The following is a 21,914-nucleotide window of genomic DNA, read 5'->3' on the forward strand; positions in this document are numbered from 1 at the left end:
CAGATGCACAGATGCTGGTTCTGACCCATCTTTCCATTTCCTATCTCATTTTTCCCTTTGGCTGAAAGGAGGCTCTTGTCTATCTGAGCCCCAATATATGAACTACAGAGTCCACAGACGATGTGGGCATCCACAGCCTGGCAGAGGGTTTGGAGATAATGAGGAGGAGATCAAAACTAGGGAGCAGTTATTCTGTGTCTCCTCTCAACCAGTAAGTGCAAATACTGGGGAAAGAAAATGAAGTTATTCTGATGCTGGAAACTCCTCCACACTGCCAGATTTATTTTTCTGTAGGAGCTCTGCCCAAAGATGAGAGAGGGTATTTTTCTTGTCAATTCCTTTCTCTCTTCTTACAATTTGTATGCTGGTTATCCGTTCATGTTTTCATTTCTATATGTTTATCAGCATTATCCTTTCCTTCTGTTGTCTGCCTCTATCAGAATGTTTTTTTCCTTTTTCTTTTAGTTAGTCATTTACCTCTTACTTTGATCTATTTCTCTTTCTTCACTCTTTTTTTTTTCTCTTTGGAACTGGGGGTTGAACCCAGGATGTTTTACCAATGAGCTATATCCCCAGCCCTCAACATATTTTTTTTTTAAAGAGAGAGAAAGAGAGAGAGAGAGAGAGAGAGAGAGAGAGAGAGAGAGAGAGAGAGAGAGAGAGAATTTTTAAATATTTATTTTGTAGCTTTCGGCGGACACAACATCTTTGTATGTGGTGCTGAGGATCGAACCCGGGTCGCACGCACGCCAGGCGAGTGTGCTACCGCTTGAGCCACATCCCCGGCCCCCCTCAACATATTTTTGAGATGGGTGTCTCACTCAGTTGCTTAGGGCCTTGCTAAATTGTCCAGGCTGGCCTCCAATCTGCAATTCTCCTTCCTCAGCCTCCTGAGTTGCTGAGTTTATAGGTGTGTTTCACCATGCCCTGTTAACTCTCTCTTTTTCTTTCCCTAATGTTTTATTAATTTTTACCTCTTCTTTTTCCCTTTGTCTGGATTGGGATTTAGCTATATGTTCCTGGGTTGAAGATGGGCTTACTGAAAAAGGGCAAAGGATAAGTGAGAAGAGGTAAGGTGAGGGGCAGGAAAGAGAGGGATGATATGGGGCATAAAGTCTTCCCATCCCCAGAAGAATACTATAGGTGGCTTATTTTATGTTGTTACTTCTAGAAAAAAAAATGCAACTGAGCACCTACCAGAAAGGCTAGATAGAAAAAAAAATAGCATGTGAGATGCTGGAGGAAATTTGATTTGTTTCCACAATCTTATTATTATTTATTCAACAATTATTTACTGATAATATAGTATATACAAGGCACTATTTTAGGAACCCAAGATCATACTGAGCAAAAGTGTCACCAGGAGGTATAGGTTCTAGTCAGGAAGGCAGAAAACAAACAAATCCATACAAATAAAAGGCAGTGTGCCTTATTGGTCTTTCATGCTTTGGGACAATGAAGGCTGGAAAGTGATCAGGGATGGAAGAAGGTTTTCAATTCTAAATAGGGCATTGAGGAATGGCTTTGCTGAGAAGGTAAAGAGGAGATAAGTAAACAAGGCAGAGCATATCTAGAAAGAGCCTTCTGTGAGGAGCCAAGAGCAAGTGCCAAGGTGCCCAAGGCTGGTGTCTCCCTATAGTATGGGAGCAAATTCAGGGAGGCTGGTGAGATTGGAGTCAGGGAATTCTGAGGAAAGCAGAAGGAAAAGAGGTCTGGGTGATGTGAAAGGGCCCACTGATGAAAATCTTACATTTATTCAGGCATCATTTTGGCTTTTATTCTAATAGAGATAGTTCACTCTAGTGTTGTGAGTCAGCAGACTGGGGGGGGGGTAAGTGAGGAATTGGGAGGCAAATCAAGTCATGGGACATTTCCATTATCCAGGGAGCAATGATGATGGCATAGCTAAATAGGAGTAGGCAGGAGTGAGAAGTGTTCTGGGGTGGGTATATGTTGGAAGAAGAGCCAGCAGTGTTTGTTTTTCTTTTTTAACTTTATTTTTTTTTTGTTTATTTTTTATGTGGTGCTGAAGATCAAACTCAGTGCCTAATACAAGCTAGGCAAGTGCTCTACCACTGAGCCACAACCCCAACCCCAGCAGTGGTTTTGGATATTTGGGATGTGTGCTTGAGAAATAGAGGAGTCAAGGATAACCTACATTATGTGACTGGGGCACCTGGACAGACACAGTATTAACTGAGCTGAGAAGGAGGTGAGGATAGGTATTTCTTCAGGGTAGAAAAAGAGCTCCACTTTTCCACTTTAGGGAGGGCAACCCCATTGGACACACAAGGAGAGGCGTTGAACACACAGTGAATATGACCATAGGAGCTCAAGAGAGCCACCCAGGATGGAGCAAGAAATGTCCTTCATCAACTACATGGTATTCTCATATAAGACAGTGGGTGGGAAAGAGCAGTGGGAGAGCATGTCCTTGAAGGTGCACACAGCTGAGTGCCTCTGTGTCCTGTTGGACACATCTTCAGCACAGAAGAGTAACTTCTGCTGTGAGGGATAGGGAAAACCTGGGTTGTTCTGTTGGATGATTGAGACTGAGGTCAGTATGGCTAAGATGGTGCTTTAAGGCTGTGGAAACAATGATTTGCTCCTACCAATAGCATATCTGGGTATTACTGTTTGGAAGGACACTTGAGCACATCCTTTTGAGCATAAGTCAGTACATGCTCTGTTCTATAGGGAAACAGGCCCTATGGCTAATTCCCTGGTCATTGATCTAGCTTGTTCCATCCTCATTTAGGAAATTACTCTGGATCTTTGCACAGACAGCCTCGTGTCCTGTGTAATTGCATCACTTCATCTTTGCAGTGAGATAAGGTAAACATGAATAAACCAGCTTACAAATATGTCAGAGGTGTAATTTCATTCTTTGTGGAGAATCTTCTTATAACCTGAGGGTATTTCTTGAATTATCACTAATTATTCTTCATCAAAAGGAATCTGATAATGAACTCCTACTACATTCAGGTCAAGAAAGGATGTCTTTACTTTATATACAAAGATATGAAAAATTTTGCTCTAAACGTATAATAAGAGTTGTAATGCATTCCGCTGTTAAGTATTTAAAAAATAAAATTAATTAAAAAAGAAAGGATATCTTGCCAGATGCAGTGTCTCCCACCTGCTCAGGAGGATAAGGCAGGAGGATTAAGAGTTCAAAGCTAGCCTCAGGAAAGTGAGGCACCAAGCAACTTAGTGAGAACCTGTTTCTAAATAAAGTACAAAATAGGGCTGGGGATGTGGCTCAGTGGTTGAGTGCTCCTGAGTTCAATCTCCGGAAACCTCCAAAGAAGAACAGGATATCTTGCAATAAACTAAGAGGTAATGGGGTACGTGTCTATGTGTGTGTGTGTGTGTGTGTGTGTGTGTGTGTGTATGCGTATGTACATGTGCACATGCAATTGAGTACCTTGCTTGGCACTACAAGGATTTGGATTTTATTTGAAGTAATTTGGGAAGTCATTGACATACTTTTCCAAGAAAATTTATATCATATAATTTATGTTAGCAAAATCATATTCAAAGAGAGAGGCTGGGAGATCAGTGAGGAAGATAAAATAAGCCAGTTGTGGGAGAATGCTGTCTTAGACTAAATAGTTGCAGGGAGGATAGTAAGAGCTAATTAAATTCAAAGAAATGCTGAATCTCAACCGAGAGTTTTTTTTTTAAATATAGTTTGAATCTATGAATGAAAGAAATATTGGAATAAAAAATGGTTCCAACATTTTGATCTGGAACAAAAACAGTACTGAGGAACATCTCAAAACCCTTATTCTTCCTTTAATAACATATCTAGGTTATCTTTCTCATAGTCCATATATAATTTACCAAGTCCATGTGATGCCAATTAAAAAGTCAGTGCCTTATGTTGCCATAGATTTTATTGCCAAGATTTTATCTGCTGAAAGAAGATTGACTAATAGTTTTGTGACACAAAAACTTCAGTTTCTGGTCTTCTGGGTATAAGAATGTACAAATATAGACACAATATCCAATCCTATGTACTGGCAAGATCTTTTCATCTGTCAAGGAAATATCAAAGAACATTCTATTGCATGTCCCAAAGCAGTGTTGTTGAAGTCTGATGAATTATAGAAGACTTATCTGAATGAGGAAGAATTCAGAGATGAAATGTGTAACTCAGGCTCAGAATTTCTCTGTCCACCTTTGTAGGTAACTGTGAGTAACTAAACCATGGGAATGTGGTTGAACCAATCATCCATAGATGGATTCATCCTCTTGGGCATCTTCTCCCACAGCCAGACTGACCTTGTCCTCTTCTCTGCAGTCATGATGGTCTTCATGGTCGCCCTCTGTGGGAATGTTCTCCTCATCTCCCTCATCTACATAGATCCTCGACTTCATACACCCATGTACTTCTTCCTCAGTCAGCTCTCCCTCATGGACCTCATGTTGGTCTGTAACATTGTACCAAAGATGGCAGTCAACTTCTTGACTGGGAGGAAGTCCATCTCTTTTGTGGGATGTGGTATACAAATTGGATTTTTTGTGTCTCTTGTGGGGTCAGAGGGGCTCTTGCTTGGACTCATGGCTTATGACCGCTATGTGGCCATTAGCCACCCACTTCATTATCCTGTGCTCATGAGTCAGAGGGTCTGTCTCCAGATTGCTGGGAGTTCCTGGGCTTTTGGAATACTGGATGGAATGATTCAAATGGTGGCAGCCATGAGCTTACCTTACTGTGGCTCAAGGACTTTGGATCACTTCTTCTGTGAGGTGCCAACTTTATTGAAACTAGCCTGTGCAGACACATCCCTTTTTGACACCCTGCTCTTTGCTTGCTGTGTCTTCATGCTATTGCTTCCCTTCTCCATCATTGTGGCCTCCTATGCTCGCATCCTGGGGGCTGTGCTCCATATGCGCTCTGTTCAGGCCCGTAAAAAGGCCCTGGCCACCTGTTCTTCCCATCTGACAGCAGTCTCTCTTTTCTATGGGGCAGCCATGTTCATTTATCTGAGGCCAAGACGACACAGGGTCCCTAGCCATGACAAAGTGGTCTCTATATTCTACACAGTTCTTACTCCTATGCTCAATCCTCTCATTTACAGCCTGAGGAACCGGGAGGTAATGGGAGCACTAAGGAAAGGGCTGGGCCATTGCAGGATTGACAGCCAGCACTGAAGAGCCAGGGTCTTCAGTGTGCTATCTCCTGAATGGGTAGCATCAGTAATTCACTTATCCTTTGTGAATGTCTGTGTCCTCTTCACTAAACAAGATTCATAACATCTGCTCTACCCCACAGGGACTTTGAACATGCAATCTAAAACCTCATGATTGAACCGTGCTTTTAACAGGAAGAAAGGTAAATGTGCACATTTTAAAAAGGACTTGGGAATCAAATCAACTTTGCTTTAAAAATAAAGCAGAGATGTTTGGAAATTGTTTTTTCCCATTATGAGACCACATGGCTCAAAAATGAAATTAGATTAGAACAATGTTAATCTGCAAATATTGCTAATTAACCTTCTTTGGTTATCACTCTAATTAAAGAGTGGGGTTAATACACTTAGTTCACAATACATATGTGATAATATGTTCTCTGGAAATTTTATGCTATGTTGTGAAATTGCAAAGAATAAATTAATTTGAAACTCAGTCCTAAGTTCAGTTTATATAGCCATATAATATTAACTTGCCTGGGTTTACATAAGGTTGCAAAATATAAATTCATTCCTGAGTATTTATGTATGTGTGTATGTATGCCCACTTGATGTATTACTGAATTGTATGGGAGGCTTCATGATAGGTCAATTGATAATAATGAGACCAAAATAAGTTTGCTATTAATACTATGGTAGGAATATAAAATAAACATAAATTCAATGTATCATAATCATCAATAAAGGCATAAATGAAAAAAAAACCTCATGATTGAGCAATACATTGCTTTTATTGTCATTATTGATTGTTTATAACATCCTTGAACTAAATTCACTCTACTTTCAAAATCCTCTCAGGAATGCCTCTCTCTTGTTAAGTACTAAGTGTTGGGCATTGTCCTATTCCCATTATATACCCTCTATTTTAAAGCGATGTTAAATGATTCAAGTTAATAAATATGGATATCTTTAATGGAAAGTTTCCAGATGGTAGAAATTGAATCTCCATAATTCTTCTTGAATAAAACTTAACATTTTGCCATATTTTATTTTAGACATTATGAATCTTCCTTTAAGAAATGAAAATACACTCCTACTGTTTAAAAGTCATCTCCATGAGGCTCATGTCTTGTTCATATATGTATTACCAGTATGTATACCTTTGATTTTATAAATAGCAGTTGCTCAATAGAACCTTATTGAATTAATTTAAGAAGAAAACATCAAATGAATCAATATCTATAAAGCTTTGTTGTTGGTGGTGTTGGTGTTGGGGATTGAATCTAGGAGTTCTCTACTACTCCTCATCTGTTTTATTTTATTTTGAGACAGGATCTTTCTTAAGTTCCTCAGAATGGCCCCAAACCCGGGATCCTCCTCATCTGGAACAAAATCAGTACTAAGGAACATCTCAAAACCCTTTTTCTTGGCCTCTCCAAGTTGCTGGAATTATATGTGTTTGCCACTGTGCCCAGTTCTATGAAACATTTTAAAAATCCCATACGTATATAAAATTTGCTGTGGTTACTGTGATATATTTCAGTTTTTTTTTTTATACTGGGTATTGAACTCAGGGTCAGTTTATCACTGAGCTATATTCTCCCCTCTTTTTATTTTTATTTGGAAGCAGGGTCTCTCTAAATTGCTTAGAACTTTATTAAATTGCTGAGATTGGCCTTTTAATTTGCAATCCTCCTGTCTTAGCTTCCTGAGTTACTGGGATTACAAGTGTGTGCCACTGTGCCCGCCATATGTTAGGGTTATTGAAACATGGATTCTTGTAGCTTAAACATGTGAGGAGTTGACACTGATCAGCTAGCATTCAAATTTCACAAGGAAACCTGTAGGGTTCACCTGAACATCTGTGAAGGCTGGCCTACCTTCTTATGTTACCTCCAGAGCTCAGAGGAAGCAGAGAGATTTGAAAAGCTGGAACTTGGGCTGGGTGCTATGTGGTTGGTTCTGGTATCCTAAGAGTTTGGAGAAGAGTCTCTGGTCCTAGACTAATGAGAAACAGATATTGGTTAATTAGTGTTTTTTTCCTCTGAAGGTCAACATTGTAATGGTTCTGAGAGTGTGAAAATAAAACCTACAAAGCAAAACCAAGCGTTAGGATAAAGAAACAGTGTGGGAATTATTTTGACAGGAAAAATAAGAAATCATGAAGAAGTAGATATATTTTCCTTTCTTCCTGGCTTATGATCTCCTTCTAGTGTTCCTATTGGCAGTGAGTCTGGGTGATAAAGTCGTTCCTGGATCATAAATGGCACATCAAAGAGTGAAGCTTTGGCAGTGGCTTTATAACTGGCAACGTCTTCCCCATGGCTACTCAGCATCCATACATACCATTTTATAATATTTGAACTTCTGTCAAATATCAACATTTATTTTTGCCTAAGAATGTATAACTACTCATATATGTTGTCTTTCAACACTCGGGCATCCATGTGTGGACACTGTTAGTTTTCTCTCATATTCTGTCACAATCTCATTTGAATGTTAGTCACCAACAACCATTGATATATTAATATTGCTAAAATGACCATGCTAACCAAAGTGATATTCAGATTTAATATACATACATATGAAGAAAGAAAACAAATCAGCCTACACACGTACACGCTCCCTTACATATGAACCTGCCAATTGATATTTAAACTTTCTTCTTCTACTTTCCATTTCTTGTTTCCTTAACTACAACTTAATCTATCCTTAGTTATGACTTTATCTAGTGGTGTAATATAGACCTTAATCTGAAGAGGTCTGAATACTCAATTGTTCTGCCCCTGGTTGATGGTTGTATTTTTTGTTATCTTTTACTATTGGACATGGAAATACTAGCAGATACCCTAAAAACTCTCACCTCAGGAGATGGCCCTGGTTATACCTGTTTTAAGCAGAAATCCTTTCTCCCTGGTAGTCAGTGTTAATCACCCCCACTATAATAGAGCTGCTGACTCCTTTGCCTCTTGGTTTTCTAGCATGAGAAATCCAAAATTATTAGGTAAACTTTCAAATTTCACTTGATGGGGTCATTGGTGAATGGATATGGGAGAAATGCCACTAAATCAAAGCACACAGTGAATTCTATGAGATAGCTCCCCATCTTTTTAGAGTAGTTTATGAACTGGCTTTGAAAATGAGTTGGTCAACTGCTTGTAGGTGATGGAATGTACCTGAGACCAGTCAGTTACATGGACAAGTTTATTGTTGCCTTTTGTTTTTCTTTCGCCACTCAACAAATTCCTTGATCAGAAGCAATGTTTGGCAAACTATCTTAATGTATCTGAGGAATTATGTGGGTACATAGATGGTGATGCTTATCAAAAGCATTACAGGCAAGGAAATCAAATCTATATCTAGAATAGATGTCTGTTCCAGTGAGATTAAATTGCTACTCTATTCATAGTGAAAGGGATCCAATAAAATCAACCTGCCACTAGGAGGCTCACTGATTCCCCAAAGGAGAGGTGCCATGTTGGAACTCAGAATTAGGTTCTACTGGTGGAAGATGAGGTACTCAGGAGTAGTAAGCAGGTCAGCTTGCTGAGGACATCTACACGTTGGTATGCCTATCACATAAACTCTTGTCTGTACTACAGTAGCCACATTGCATATATATCCCATTAAACAAAACAAGAGTTGTTGTCTTCAGAACATGATGTTTTATGAAATGTTAGAGAAATTATGATCATTGTAGATTTTATTAGGGAATAGACAAATTAATGCAGTCCTGAGACAAGATCATAGAGTCATACTGTTGGTACTAAAATCTGCTTTTAATGGCCTTTGTAAGCTGTTATAGAGAAAAATATTTCCAGGTGAATAAGGTGAATACCAGGCATGAAGGGCTAAATTGAATTCTTCCAGTAAGGATGACAACATCAGTAACATATACTGTGATTAGAGTCATCATTTGATTAACTTCACATAATCCACAGTAATTTTCAAAATTACATTTACTTTCTGTACAGGTTAAAAAAAATGTGAGCACACTTTAGGATCTACTGAAGAGAAATTAGGAGAACAACTCATTCAAAAGAGTCTCAAAAAATACTTGGGAATTAATCTAACAAAAGAGGTGAAAGATCTCTACAATGTAAACTACAGAACACTAAGGAAAGAAATTGAAGAAGATCTTAAAAGATGGAAAGATCTCCCCTGCTCCTGGACAGGCAGAATTAATGTTGTTAAAATGACCATACTACCCAAAGTGATACTCAGATTTAATGCAATTTCTATTAAAATCCCAATGATGCTCCTTGTAGAACTAGAAAAAGCAATCATGAAATTCATTTGGAAAAATAAGAGACCCAGAATAGCTAAAGCAATCCTTAGCAAGAAGAATGAAGTTGGATGCATCACAATACCAGACCTTAAACTATACTACAGAGCCATAGTAACAAAAACAGCATGTAGGGTCTGGATTTGTGGTAGAGTGCTCACCTAGCACGTGCAAGGCCCTGGGTTTAATCCTCAGCACCACATAAAAATAAATAAATAAATAAACAAACAAATAAATAAATAAAGGTGTGTGTGTGTGTGTGTGTGTGTGTGTGTGTGTGTATAAAACGGCATGGGATTGGCACCAAAACAGACACGTAGACCAATGGTAGAAGCCACAGGGACAAATCCATATACATACAGTTATTTCATCCTAGACAAAGGTACCAAAAACATTCATTGAAGAAAAGATAGCCTCTTCAAATGGTGCTGGGAAAATTGGACAGCTACATGTTACAAAATGAAATCAAACCCCTATCTCTCATCCTGCACAAAACTCAACTCAAAGTGGATCAAAGACTTTGGCACTAGGACAGAGACCTTGCACCCAATAGAAGAAAAAGTTGGCCCAAATCTTCACCGTGTCTACCCTAGGATCTGACTTCCTTAACAAAATTCCTAAAGCATAAGAAGTAAAATCAAGAATCAATAAATGTGATGGATTCAACCTAAAAAGTTTCTTCTCAGGAAAGGAAACAAAAACATGAAGAGATAGCCTACAGAATGGGAGAAAATCATTACCATATGCACCTCAGATAGAGCACTAATCTCCAGGATATATAAAGAACTTAAAAAAACTTAACACCAAAAAACAAATAACCCAATCAATAAATGGGCTAAGAAACCAAATAAACACTTCACAGAAGAAGAAATACCATTGATCAACAAATATATGAGCAAATGTTCAACATTTCTAGCAATTAGAGAAATGCACAAATTAAAACTACACTGAGATTCCATCTCACTCCAGCCAGAAGGGCAATTATCAAGAATATAAATAACAATAAATTTTGGCGAGGATATGGAGAGAAAGGTACACTCATACATTGCTGGTGGGACAGCAAAATTGGTACAACCATTATGGAAAGTTGTATGGAGATTCTTTAGAAAACTTGGAATGGAACCACCATTTGACCAGGCTATCCTGCTCCATGGTCTATACCCAAAGGACTTAAAATTAGCATACTGCAGTGATGCAGCCACATCAATGTTTATAGCAGCTCTACTCACAATAGCTAACCTATGGAGCCAATCTAGATGTCCTTCAGCAGAAGAACAGATAAACAAAATGTGGTATATATACACCCCTCTTATTGAGGAAGTTTCAATAACTGTACATATATGCACAACACTACACACAAAATGAATATTGTGCTAATATACCCTTATGGAGTCAAATTTGTAAAAAATGTACAAATCAATTAGAATGCTCTGAATGTCTTTCCATAATCTGTTCTTCTAGTATTGCAAATGATGTAAAGATGAAATACACATAGCATAGCAAACCGTTAAAAAAAAACAAAAGGCTGGCAATTCAAAATAGTGGGAAAAAAAACTAAAAACTTAAAAAAAATGAGAGAGAGAAAGAAAGAAAGTAAAGCAAGCAAAACCCAAAAGACGAAAAAGAAAATTTGACATATGAAAAAGTGTATCACAGGGATAGATTATGAACAATTGCATGGAAGTAGTCTCTAAGATCTAGAGGATTTTCATGATCATTAGCTACAGATTAAAATCTTTCTAAAGAACTCAAGGAATTTCACCAACTAGAAAGAATAACAATGAAGACAAATGATGCATTTTAGAATTGAAATTTTCATCATTGTCCTTCCTCAGAATTCAATTTTCCACTCCTGTTTTTTTAATGCCAGTTGTACTTTTGGGATTTGGGCTTTCATGGTTTTAACATTAGAGATTTTAGTCTTTCAGGATTATGATTTTCAAGATATTAGACTTTGAGGATTTTGATTTTGGGGATTTCAATTATTGGAATTATGGCATTCAGGATTGTGTCTTTTGGAATCATAATCAGCACCACCAAAATTCTTTCCTTCCCAAACTTTTGAAGTTTTTTCTATCAAAATCATAGGGAAGTTTTAGTTTCAAAACTTCATTGAATTTAGCCTACAACTGAGTCTAAATTTTAGCCGAGCCAACTGACCAAGCAAACTGTGGTGGGTTATAAACACTGGTGTTTACATATTAATTTCATTTTTTGTCAGTAAATTCATAGCTACATTCTGTCATCTTTGGTATAGCGCTCATAGAATTCATTTCCACAATATTTATCATTTTTTTTTGCAAGCATAAATTAGTAAAATCATGTGATTCTTTTGATGTATAAGCTGTTTTCTCTTGGGTAGGACTTTGTATTTGTCCCCTCGAAGTATACTGAGAACCAATAGTAGTTAAGAGTCTAAAAACAACATAAGAATATTTTGGGTAGATCTAGAAGAGAATAGGCAAATAATCTAGGGGACCTCATAGTAGGGCCTTCCTCAAAGGTTTCAGTTCTTTCCTGTATCCATTCACTTAAGTTCTGCCTTGGAATCTTGTCTCTTATTTTAATTTCAGTGAAATTTATATAGCAGAAAATTAATTGTAATTTTAATTGTACAAATTTATGGGCTACAATCTTTCTTTCTTTCTCTCTCCCTTTTTTCCACTCTCTTTCCATTTTCTCCCTCTCTTTCCTTCTGATTTGTGCTGGAATTGATCACAGGGCATGAATACTAAGCACTTTTCCACTGAGCTACACTTTAACCCCAATGTAATAATCTGATACATGTGTATAGTAAGTGTGTAATGATCACTTTAGAATAGTCAATATCTCTGTCTCCTTCAACATCAAAATTTTTAAAATTTGCTTGATTTAAATTTTTATTATTTACTATAATAATTGTACATGTGCATGGTGTGCAGTGGGATATTTCAATGCATGTACAAAATATGCACTGCTCAAATCAGGATAATGTTTCCATAAATTCTAGTGTTCTACAAACAGCAGGAAGACTACAGTTCACAACAACCTTTTATATGAATAACTAAAAGAGAGGTGCTCAAAGATTTAAAACACAAAGTAATAATAAAACTAATTTAAAATGAATAATTTACAGTAAATCGCAACCACCACCTCTACTTCCAAAATATATCTATCACTCCAAAAGGAAACCCTGCAACTGTAATTTTAATTGTACAAATTTATGGGCTACAATTATTAGCAATGACTCCCTGTTCCCTTAATCTGCCCAGTCTTTAGCAACAGCACCCTACTTTCTGACTCTATGGGTTTACCTACTCTGGATATTTTTTGGAAATGTAATCAAATGATATGTGATCTTTTGTATCTGGCTTCTTTCTTCTAGCATGTTTTCAAGATTTACCTGCACTGTAGCATTTGTCAGTATTTCATTCCCTTCAAGGTATGGGCTATTGTATATAATTACTACAACTTGTTTACCCATTCATCTGTTGTTAGACATTGGGTTGTTTCCGCCTGTTGTCTATTGTGAATAATGCTGCTATGAGTACAAGTATTTGAATAGCTGTTTTCAGTTCTATTGAGAGTGAAATTGCTAGGCCCTATGGTCATTCTGTTTAACTTTTTGAGGAACCATCTAACTTTTTTTCATAGTGGGTACAATATTTTACAGTATCACCAGCAACCATGTGAGGGTTTCAATTTCTCCACATTGTTGCCAAAATTTTTTCCTTTTTGTTTCTAGCTGTCCTTCAGTGGATATGAAGTGTTATCTTTTTGTGGATTTCTTTTTTGTACCAGGGATTGAATCCAGGGGCATTTCACCATTGAGCCACATCCTCAGCTCTTTTTATATTTTATTTTGAGTCAGGGTTTCACTAAGTTACTTAGAGCCTCACTAAATTGCTGAGGCTGGCTTTGAATTTCAAATCCTCCTGTCTCAGCCTCCCAAGCTGCTGGGATTACAGGCATGCACAACTAAGCCTGGTTCATTGTGATTTTGATTTGCACTTCCCTGATAACTAATGATATTGAGCAGCTTCATGTGCTTTTTGCCCATCTTTATATTGGATTTTTATACTTTTCATGAGTTGTGGGAGTTAATTATATACTGTGGATACTATGCCCTTCTCAAATATGTAAGGTGGAAATATTTTATTCTATTCTGCGGGCTGTCCTTTTACTTTTGGATAGTGTCTTTTGATGCCCAAAAGTTTTCAAGTTTTTGTGAAGTCTAATTTATTTTTTTCTCTTGTTACTTGTGGTTTTGGTGTCATAACTAAGAATCCATTGCCAAATCTAAGATTATAAATATACATATAGAGATAGATATAAATATAAATTTTTTTGGTAGTGGGGATTTAAACCAGGGGTGCTTTCACCACTGAGATACATCACCAACCATTTTGATTTTTAAAATTTGAAGCAGGGTCTAAGTTGCTTAGTGCTTCTTAAGTTGCTAGGGCTGACCTCAAACCTGTGATCCTACTGCCTCAGCCTCCCAAGTTATTGGCCTGTGCCATCACACCCAGTAAGATCATGAATATTGACTTCTGTTTTCCCTTCCTTCCTTCCTTTGAAACTAATGTGACTCAATTTTTAAAAATAAATAAATAACAGCAGCTTCTACCTCAAGGCCTGTCCTAAGGAAGGGGCGTGACCCTTGTCCTTGGAAAAACCCACAGAGCACTCCTAAGCACATACCCACCCTGCTGAGTTGTTTGTCTGTAAATAACAGGAGAGGTCAGTTAGGCTAGGTGAGGACCCTTAGCAACCCCCCTAGCAACCTCCAATCAGCATGAGACAGGGAAAATACCTGGAATGCCAGATGACCCCCAAATAGTTTATGGTGGTTGATAACATGTTGGGAAACCATGTAGTTTAGCACATACACCCCTCGTGGCCTAAACCCCCTATTGTATTAACCAATCACCCCTACCCAACTTGTTCCCACCACTGAATGTGTTAATCAATGTTAAGAGTTATTGTTTGATTTTTCCTGTGGTATGAAATGATTTTCTGTGTGATGTTGTGACGCATAGAGTATCCCCTCCAACCTATAAAATCTCACTGAACAAAGGACCGGGACGCACTCCCTGGAACCACTGTGTTGGAATGGTTGTGAGTCCAGGTTCAAGCCTGCAATAAAGACTCCTGTGTGCTTGCATCGGATTTGGACCCTACTGGGGTCCCACGAATCTGGCATAACATTTCTTTCTTTCTTTCTCTCTTTCTTTTCATTTTTTTACAAAATATTTTTTTTTTTTTGTTTGAGAGGGACACAATACCTTTATTTTATTTATTTATTTTTGTGTGGTGCTGAGGATCAAGCCCAGTGCCACACATGTGCTAGGCGAGTGCTCTACCACTGAGCCACAACCCCAGCCTAACTTCTGTTTTCTTTTAAGAGTTTTATGGTTTCAGGTGGGGGTGTAGCTCATTGGTAGAGTCTTTGCCTAGCAAACACAAAGTGTTATGTTTGATCCCCAGTACCACATACACACAAAGATTTTTATAGTTTTCAGCTTTTATGTTTAGTCCAATGATTTTTCTTCAATTCATTATTGTATATGCTGTGGTGTAGGCATTCAACTTCATTCTTTTTACACATGGATATCCAATTGTACCAGCATTTGTTAAAAATACTATCATTTCCCCATTGCATAGTCTTAGCATCTTTGTCAAAAATCAGTTGGCCATAGACATGTGGGTTTATTTCTAGACTCAAAATTCTCTTACAATTTTTCTGTATATCTCTCTTTATACCAATACTGTTTTGATCTTTATAGCTTTGTAGAAAATTTTTAAATTAATTTTTTGAATCTTCCAACTTTGTTCTTCTTTTCAATATTGCTTTGGCTATTTGGGTCTCTTTGCAATTTTACATAAATTTAAGAATTGGCTTCTACATTTTTGTCAAAAGAAAAAAAAAGGCCATTGGAAATTTGATAGCAGTTGCATTGAATCTGTGAATTGGTGTAGGTGGGTTTGCCATCTTAACAATATTAAATATCCCAATATGTGACCATAAGATGTTCTTTTATTTGGGTATTCTTTAATTTCTTTAAGCAATATTTTATAGTTTTCAAGGTCTAAGTCTTTTAGTTCTTTGGTTAAACTTACTTGTCGGTATTTTATTCTATTGGATGCTTCTGCAAATAGAATTTTTTTCTTAATTTCACTGTTTAGATTGTTCATTGCTGGTTTATTGAAACAAATAATTTTTGTGTGTCGGTCCTATAATTATAACATTGCAGAATTTTTCTATTAATTCTTGCTATGGTTTTATGGTGTCCTTTCCAAAATTCAGGTTTTGCCAGTGTGACAGTTTAAAAAGATAGGGCCTTTAAGAAGTGATTAGGCCATAATAGTTACTCTTTTCTGAATGGGGTTAGGTGTCCTCATAAGAGGGCTTCACAACAAACTCAGAAAGTCAAAGGTCATATGTTTTTCTCTCATTTGTGGTAGCTACAGAGAAAAAGGAAAAGAAGGGTGGGGGATATCATGAAAATCAAAAGGAAAACAATAGAATAAAGGAAAAGAACCATGGGATGGGGTGGGAAGAGGGGAGGGGGGGAGTGCTAGGAGGTGATATTGGCCAAATTATATTGTTATGTTGTATGTATATATGAATATGCAACAACACATCTCACCATTGTAAACCAGTATAATGTACCAATACAAATGTGGGCAAAATAAATTAACATAAATATTGATTAATTAAAAAAAAATTAAGAGGACCTGAAAGATGGAGTTTATTTCTTTTTGCTGTTTGGGTTTCTGTAATATGAGGATACAACTTTGTTTCCCTCTGACGGATAAAGCATTTGAGGTTCCAGGTAGGAAGCAAGGAGCAACCCTTATCAAGTACTAGAGCCTTGGACTTGGACTTCCCAGCCTCTAGAACCCAGGAAAGTAAATTTTTGATTTGTATAAAATACCCAACTTAATATATTTTCTTGTAGCAGTGTAATGTTAAAACTCTGAAAGCCCAAATCCCCCAAACCACAATTGGCATGAAAAAAACCTACATAACAGGAGTGGAAAGTTGAATCTTGGGGAAGGACAATGATGAAAACTTCAGTTTAAAAATGTATCATTTGTCTTCATTGGTATTCCCAGCTGGAGAAATTCTAGGAGGGTTTTTTTTTGGGTGTGTGTGTGTGTGTTTACCTTTTTTTGGGGGGGGGGCGGGGGCGGTAACTAGGGATGAACTCAAGGTTGCTTAACTACTGAGCTACATCCCCAGCCTTTTTCCTTTTTTATTTTGAGACAGGATATCACTAAGTTGCTTAGGGCCTCGCTGAGTGCTAAGGCTGGCTTTGAACTTGTGATCCTCCTGCCTCAGCCTCCCAAGTCACAAAATTTTCAGGAATTTTTAATGAATTGAAGCAGCAGTTGCTTGAAGAAGCAAGTGATGTTACTGATTAGTATAAAAATGATTATGCTCATGGTAGGAAAAAAAGACATTTATACAGCAATTTGCTGTTTGATTACCAGTATTGCTTCTGCCCTATTTGTATTGTATACATGAGTTCATGAAAAACAGATCACCATGTACCCAAAACAACTGGCACAGGGAAAATTTAATAGGTTAATGCTCATGTCACTGTAGATCAAATATCACAGAAGAATTTAAAAAGTAGATACACCATGTAGAAAATTTATGTTAACATATTAGACATGAAAGCCATGTCCTAAGAAAAAAAAGCAGCTATTCAAAGTGATATAAGATTTTAAAGTATAGCTAATAACTGTGAAAATTCTCCAGATCTTACAGACTACTGCCAATTGTTCATAATTTATTCCTGTAATATACTTTTTCATATGTCAAATTTTCTTACGTGGATGCTAACCCACAAAAAGAGAGGGGAAGATTAGAAGTTCATTGGACTAGACAAAGGGTAATAAGGGGAAGGGAGGGTAATAAGAAAGACAGAATAAATTGGAAATATTTTTTCCTATCCTCATATATAAATATACAACAATATAACTCTAGATCATGTACAACCACAATAATGGGATTCTAATTATACTTATTCTATGTATGTATAATATTTCAAATATACTCTACTGTCATGTAAAAAAATAAACAAAAAAGTTGAAACAAAAAATATATTAGTATCAAAAAACTTTTTTGAGATGGGGGTCTCACTAAGTTGTCCAGGCTGTCCTCAAATTTGTGATAATCCTGCCTCAACCTCCTTCTGCCTCCAGAGTTGTTGGGATTACAGGTGTACATCAATGTGCCCAGCTATAAATATTGTCCTTTGACTTCCTTAAAAAAGAACATGGAAATACTCTGCTGATGAAATGAAGTCAAGTTTATTACTTACACAGTAAAGGTAAATATCCTCTTGATATTGGCATTTCATTGGCATTTCAGAAGAGAAAGATCAAGCATACAAGAGTAAGTGTGTATAGAGTTTTAGAATATGGGTTTTGTTGTTGTTATTGTTGTACTGGGGAATGAAGCCAGGGCTTGCATGTGTTCTGCCACTGAGCTGTGCCTGTATTCCACCACCTGAATTGGAAAGACTTGAAATGGCTCTCACAATGCAGGGATCTGACTGGAATTTGTGAAAATTCTAAGATACCACAGAATTGGTGGGCATAGTGAGCATAAGTTATGAAGGAATCTTTTTTTTCCCCCTTGGAACTAGAGATTCAGGACAGGGGTGCTTTACCACTGAGCAATATACCTGGCTCTTTGAATTTTTTAGTTTGAGACAAGATCTCACCAAGTTGCTTAGGGCATCACTAAATTGCTAGGGTCTACCTTGAACTTGAATTCATCTTGCCTCAGCTGCCTGAGTTACTGGGATTATAGGTATGTATCAGTGTGTCCAGTGACATGAAGGAATCTTGAAAGCAATTGTTTGATAAGCAGCTAAATTTGGACAACTGAATCACTATTGTCCTGCAAAATGGACTGAATGAACTGTCTATTCTTCAGTTAAATCTAACAATGAAGTTATGTTCTGATGTATAGCTTTGTGTTCTGGGCAAAAATTTCCTGAGTAGTAGTCTTTTTGATGTGGAGGCCTTGTTGAGTCCTGATAATTAGCCATGTGCATGCAGATGGTCTTAGTTTTCTCTAGACACTGCCTTTAAATTGATACTAATTCCTTTTGACCAAAACCACAACTCTGGTCTACCACACAAAGTGGGGGCTTATGATGATATGATTAGTGTTGTTTTGTCCCAAGTTCAAATCACAATGATCTCAGTATGTCTGAGATCCCGTGTGGTTATTTTCCAAATCCTTAATGTATATTTGGAATAGATGTAATAAGCAACTGGTAGGAAACCCATATTTGCTCCCTGAGTAAGTTTCATTATGGTAGAAAGACAAATGGAAACTCAAGAACTTCTATTCCCTGCCAGGATAGTAAACTAAAATCAATATTGCATCCTTGCTGGGGATTAAGGTATTAGTGCCATCATAAACTTAAAATGCGCACATACTTTTTTACTTGTACAAAAAGCAAATATATCTTAGAAAATTGCTATAGATTATGTGAAATTAGTTACAAGAAAACTCTGATCACAGTGTATGTTACTGATGTTGTTGTCCTTATTGGAAGAATTCAATTTAGCCCTTTATGCCTGGTATGCACCTTATTAACCTAGGATTTTCACACTCTCAGAACCATTACCATCCTCCTTTTCAGAGGAATAAGTTCTAAGTGTCCAGCATCTGTTTCTCAGCAGTCTCATACTAGAGGTTTTCCTCTAAATTCTTAGTGTACCAGAACCAACCATACAGCACCTAGTCTAGGTCCCAGCTTTGGAAGCTTTTTGCTTCCTCTTTGCTCTTGAGGTACCAGCACAAATCAGGGTAAGTCAGCCTTCTTATAGGCTTGTAGAGTGAAACCTTACCGGTCCCACTGTGAAATATGAATACCAGGTGGTCAGTGTACACTCCTCATATGTTTAAACTCCAAGAACTCAGGTTTCAACAACCCTAACCAATGGCAGACATGGGTAGCACATGCTTGTAATCCCAGCAACTTGAGAGGCTGAGGCAGGAGGATGGGAAATTTGATTTCAACTTCACCTACTTAGCGAGACCCTGATTTAAGATATAAAATAAAAAGGACTTGTGGTGTAGCTCAGTTGTAAAAGCACTCTTGGGTCATATTCCCACTACCAAACAAGAACAACAACAACAAACTACATCCAACCTTCTACCTTCGTTTTCTGTATCCTAGTGATGGAAATTACATACTTTATTTTTTCCCTCTGTTTCCCCATTCAACTCTCCATTATTTGGTTAGCAGTTCTTTACATCAAAGTTTATCTGTTGAAATAATTAATGTGATTTAATTCCTGATTAGATTTTGACTGGTACATAAGTCTTAATGTTTCAAATTCTATCTTTATTTCCATTTCTAAACTTCTTCTTCCAAAACAGGTTTAGTTTTATAGTTGCAGAACTTGAAATACTGAAAAGAGTTGGGTGTGGTGGCATTATACTTGTAATTCCAGTGACTCAGGAGGTTGAGGTAGGAGGATTACAAGTTTGGGGCCAGCCTGGGCAACTTATGGAGACTCTGTTTCAAATTAAGATAAAAACAGCAGGAGACTGTGGTAAAGCATCCTTGGGTTTAATCCCCAGTATTAGAAAAAAAAATGCTTCATAGATATTACTCCATTTGATAATTTCTTCTTGGTTTTTAAGACACAGAGCCAAATATTAGTAATGAACAAATGAACAAGACATGAGCCCTACATAGTTAACATTTAAACAGTAGAAATATATTTTTATTTCTTAAAGGGAGCTTCAAATTGTCTAAAATGGAGCATGGGAGAAGGTTTAGTACAATTCATGAAGAATTATAGAAACTCAATTTCTACCATCTGGAAAGTTTCCATTGACGATATTTATATTTATGAACTTGAATCATTTAATATAACTTTCATATAGAAGGTATGTAATGGGAATAGAAAGCACTCAATAAGACACAGGCATTACTGAGAGGATTTTAAAAGTAGAGTGAATTTAGTTCAAGGATGTTATAAATAATTAATAATGACAATAAAAGCAATGCATTACTCAATCATGAGGTTTTAGATTTACATGTACAAAATCCCAGTGGGGTAGGGCAGATGTTATGATTCTTAGTTAATGAAGAGGACACAGACATTCACAAAGGGTAAGTGAATTACTGATGCTACCCATTCAGGACATAGCACACTGAAGACCCTGGCTCTTCAGTGCTGGCTGTCAATCCTGCAATGGCCCAGCCCTTTCCTTAGTGCCCCTATTACCTCCCGGTTCCTCAGGCTGTAAATGAGGGGATTGAGCATAGGAGTAAGGACTGTGTAGAACATAGAGACCACTTTGTCATGGCTAGGGACCCTGTGTCTCTTTGGCCTCAGATAGATGAACATGGCTGCCCCATAGAAAAGAGAGACTGCTGTCAGATGGGAAGAACAGGTGGCCAGGGCCTTTTTACGGGCCTGAACAGAGCGCATATGGAGCACAGCCCCCAGGATGCGAGCATAGGAGGCCACAATGATGGAGAAGGGAAGGAACAGCATGAAGACACAGCAAGCAAAGAGCAGGGTGTCAAAAAGGGATGTGTTTGCACAGGCTAGTTTCAGTAAAGCTGTCACCTCACAGAAGAAGTGATCCAAAGTCCTTGAGCCACAGTAAGGTAAGCTCATGGCTGCCACCATCTGAATCATTCCATCCAGTATTCCAAAAGCCCAGGAACTCCCAGCAATCTGGAGACAGACCCTCTGACTCATGAGCACAGGATAATGAAGTGGGTGGCTAATGGCCACATAGCGGTCATAAGCCATGAGTCCAAGCAAGAGCCCTTCTGACCCCACAAGAGATACAAAAAATCCAATTTGTATACCACATCCCACAAAAGAGATGGACTTCCTCCCAGTCAAGAAGTTGACTGCCATCTTTGGTACAATGTTACAGACCAACATGAGGTCCATGAGGGAGAGCTGACTGAGGAAGAAGTACATGGGTGTATGAAGTCGAGGATCTATGTAGATGAGGGAGATGAGGAGAACATTCCCACAGAGGGCGACCATGAAGACCATCATGACTGCAGAGAAGAGGACAAGGTCAGTCTGGCTGTGGGAGAAGATGCCCAAGAGGATGAATCCATCTATGGATGATTGGTTCAACCACATTCCCATGGTTTAGTTATTCACAGTCACCTGCAAATATGGATAGAGAAATTCTGAATTCTTCCTCATTCAGATAAGTCTTTTGTAATTCATTAGGCTTCAACAACACATGGCTTTGGGACATGCAAGAGAATGTTCTTTGATATTCCCTTGATACAGATAAAAGGATCTCTGCCAGTACATAGGATTGGATATTGTGTCTATATATTTTTTCTTATACCCAAAAGACTAGAAACTGAATTTTTGTGTCACAAAACTATTGGTCAATCCTCTTTCAGCAGATAAAATCTTGGCTTTCCCATAAGGCACCGACTTTTTAACTGGTATCACATGGATTTGGTAAATTAGATTTAATA

At 37.6% G+C, this 21,914-nt stretch overlaps 2 protein-coding genes across 2 annotated transcripts; one reads left to right on the forward strand and one right to left on the reverse strand.

The window, feature by feature from the left end:
• The first annotated feature begins 4,212 nt into the window (after positions 1-4,212).
• Or2v1 (olfactory receptor family 2 subfamily V member 1) lies at positions 4,213-5,160 on the forward strand. Its single transcript, XM_027955028.2, has one exon. It carries the CDS (start codon positions 4,213-4,215, stop codon positions 5,158-5,160), a length of 948 nt encoding a protein of 315 aa, XP_027810829.1.
• A 15,459-nt stretch (positions 5,161-20,619) lies between these two features.
• Positions 20,620-21,567, reverse strand: LOC114107604 (olfactory receptor 2V1-like). The gene has a single exon (XM_027955027.2). It carries the CDS (start codon positions 21,565-21,567, stop codon positions 20,620-20,622), a length of 948 nt encoding a protein of 315 aa, XP_027810828.1.
• Positions 21,568-21,914: the final 347 nt, after the last annotated feature.

Source organism: Marmota flaviventris, chromosome 5 (genome assembly GCF_047511675.1).
Source record: "Marmota flaviventris isolate mMarFla1 chromosome 5, mMarFla1.hap1, whole genome shotgun sequence".
In the NCBI taxonomy this organism is placed as follows: Eukaryota; Metazoa; Chordata; class Mammalia; order Rodentia; family Sciuridae; genus Marmota; species Marmota flaviventris.